The sequence below is a fragment of the Octopus bimaculoides genome, chromosome 25 (assembly GCF_001194135.2).
Source record: "Octopus bimaculoides isolate UCB-OBI-ISO-001 chromosome 25, ASM119413v2, whole genome shotgun sequence".
In the NCBI taxonomy this organism is placed as follows: Eukaryota; Metazoa; Mollusca; class Cephalopoda; order Octopoda; family Octopodidae; genus Octopus; species Octopus bimaculoides.
The window spans coordinates 1,528,409-1,530,789 of NC_069005.1; the positions used below are offsets into that span (position 1 = coordinate 1,528,409).

General features: G+C 38.0%; 1 protein-coding gene across 2 annotated transcripts in view; it reads right to left on the bottom strand.

Moving 5' to 3' along the window:
• LOC106876052 (P2X purinoceptor 4) overlaps positions 1-2,381 on the bottom strand; it is a 21,572-nt gene that overhangs the window by 4,466 nt on the left and 14,725 nt on the right. Inside the window, exon 7 of one of the 2 annotated variants that reach the window (XM_014924449.2) lies at positions 891-1,044. The exons of the other annotated variant lie outside the window; for it this stretch is intronic. Within the exon in view, the coding sequence (XP_014779935.1) occupies positions 891-1,044 (154 nt within the window). The remainder of the gene's footprint in view (positions 1-890; positions 1,045-2,381) is intronic. 2 annotated transcript variants of the gene reach the window in all.

The following is a 2,381-nucleotide window of genomic DNA, read 5'->3' on the forward strand; positions in this document are numbered from 1 at the left end:
CGCCAACGATATCCACGAGGTTACATTGCTGCCTTCCTTAAATAATTGTTTCTAATTTAGGAAATTTTAAGGGTAGGGGGTAGAGAAGTAAGTCGATATTATCAGATCCCCCCCACCCCACTCCTCGCCCCACCCAGTAATTGATTGGTATTTCTTTTATTAACCTTGGAAAATGAAAGACAAAAGTTGACCCGAAAAAAATAACCTCAAAGTTTTTTTCCTATGCTCAAACAATTTTGCCTGTTCATCACCTTCCTAACCTCATAGCTTCTAATTTAGATTCAAAGCCAGCAGTTTTGAGTCAACTCCAGCATATAGCTGGTACTTTATTTAATTAACTCTAAAAAGATGAAAAGTAAAGTCAATCTGGGCAGGATTTGAACTCAAAACACAAAGAGCTGAAAGAAATACTGCTAACCATTTTCCCACCAGTCTAACGAATTATCATCAGAAGAAAAATAAAAAGCAAAACGGATCTTGGAGGCAAAGAAAGTCAGAATTTTGAGTGAATTCCATAAAAAGAATTTGTTCTGTTCTAAGTGACAATACCATCATCGTGTTACATTATATTTTGGAAAAGTTTCACCTGAATCTGTCTTGATTTGACTTTTGTGAAGACAGAAAAGATATAAAAACAAGGAGAAACATGTCTGACAAGAGGAAGCAGGACTCTAAGAACATTTGTGTAGGAATATGGAAATATTTTGGTTACGAGACAGGCTTAGAATTCTCCCTTATGTCTTCCTATGAAATATGATGCTCCAAGATACATCCCTAACAAGGCATTTAACCAAACACCCAGAAGTAAATGGAAGAAAGAGATTGAGAGAGGCAGGAAAGAGCAGTGAGAGGGGCAAGTTGGAAAATGAAATGTAAAGAAATCTCCTTACCATTTTCAGAATGCTTTCGGTACTGTCGTCTCCTTTTACTAAGTCTAAAATATCCTGAATTGTAAAGATGGGGCAAAAGCGATTTGTAGCATTTCGGGGATCATACCGGCATTTACTCAGCTGACGATTATTTTCAAAACCAATTATGTTACGTCTGAAATTGGATGGAGAGAGAGAGAGGAGGGAAAAAAATCACTAGAATATAACTGAGATATCAGGGAGAAGAAGACTAACAAGTAAGTCATTAATTAATCAGTCATTGGCCAATAAACACATGTGACCATGGAACTGATGGTTGCCACATTACAACATGTAGCTTTTAGAAGATCTGTATTCCTCAGGTTTGAGTATTGATCTATAATTATAATGAACTGAAACCTTTCTTGGACACTGAATTCTTCAAAGAACATTCATATACAGGCTTACAGATGTTACAAGACATATTTTAGAGGACAGAATGGTTTGGTTTGGAGGAAAGGGTTCTGTTCAAAGCCTTCTCAATCCTCCAAGACTACCGGTTATCATTCTGGTGCTAACTCTTTACAATGGCATTCAAAACCAAGTGTTGTAACAATATATAGAGACATTGTAGACTGTATCTAAGAATAGGCAACTCAACAGATTGGTATGGAATCTCTCGGCAACAAACACCAGATGTGTGATTTCTTACATCTTGCTTTATACAATTTCAACAGCAGCCTCGACCCCTGTGCCTCCTTAGCCTTTGTGCCTCCTTAGCCTTTGTGCCTCTTTTGCCTTTGTGCCTCTTTTGCCTTTGTGCCTCCTTTGCGTTTGTGCCTGCTCCGCTCAAAGCTCTACCACATCACTTGTCTCTCTTCCTCTTATCTCTTTATTGTGCTCGCTTCCATGCCCTGCACTAACCATCATTACCCCCACCAGACAACATAACAAGATTCTTATGAAAACCATTTTCCAGATCAACAGATGCAAACTAAAAATGTTTGTTCTTAAGTTTGGATGCTGTGAGGAGAGGAATCTGACATTACAAGACCGGACCTTCATCTGAAGAAAGAGATTTTCCAACCGAGGTGTTTAGACACTACCAAGAATCCTTAAGAACAAAGCGAAAATGAGGAGGGAATGGTAAACATATGGACTGGGGCCAAGTAATGAATAAAGAATAAAAAAAAAAGAGGAATTAAAAGAACTCATATTTTATAAGGTTTAATTAGAGGTCAATGAATAAAAGGGATGAAGTGGTTGACTGTGTGGGGTGAGTGGGCAGGTTGGGGGAGAGGTGATGGAGGGAAGGGTTTTTTTCGCTAAGAATTTGTTTTGCAGTTGTGTCCCTACAGATGCTGTATCTGTCATTCCACATTTTGGGGCAAAAAAGCAACAAAAAAAAAAAAATAATAAAAATCAAAGCTGAAGAATAAGCTTTATGGTTCTTCATATTTCAGAAAGGACTCAACTCAGCTGTAAAAGAACTGCAATTATTAAGGGTAGCAGCTGCACTACTACTACTACTAC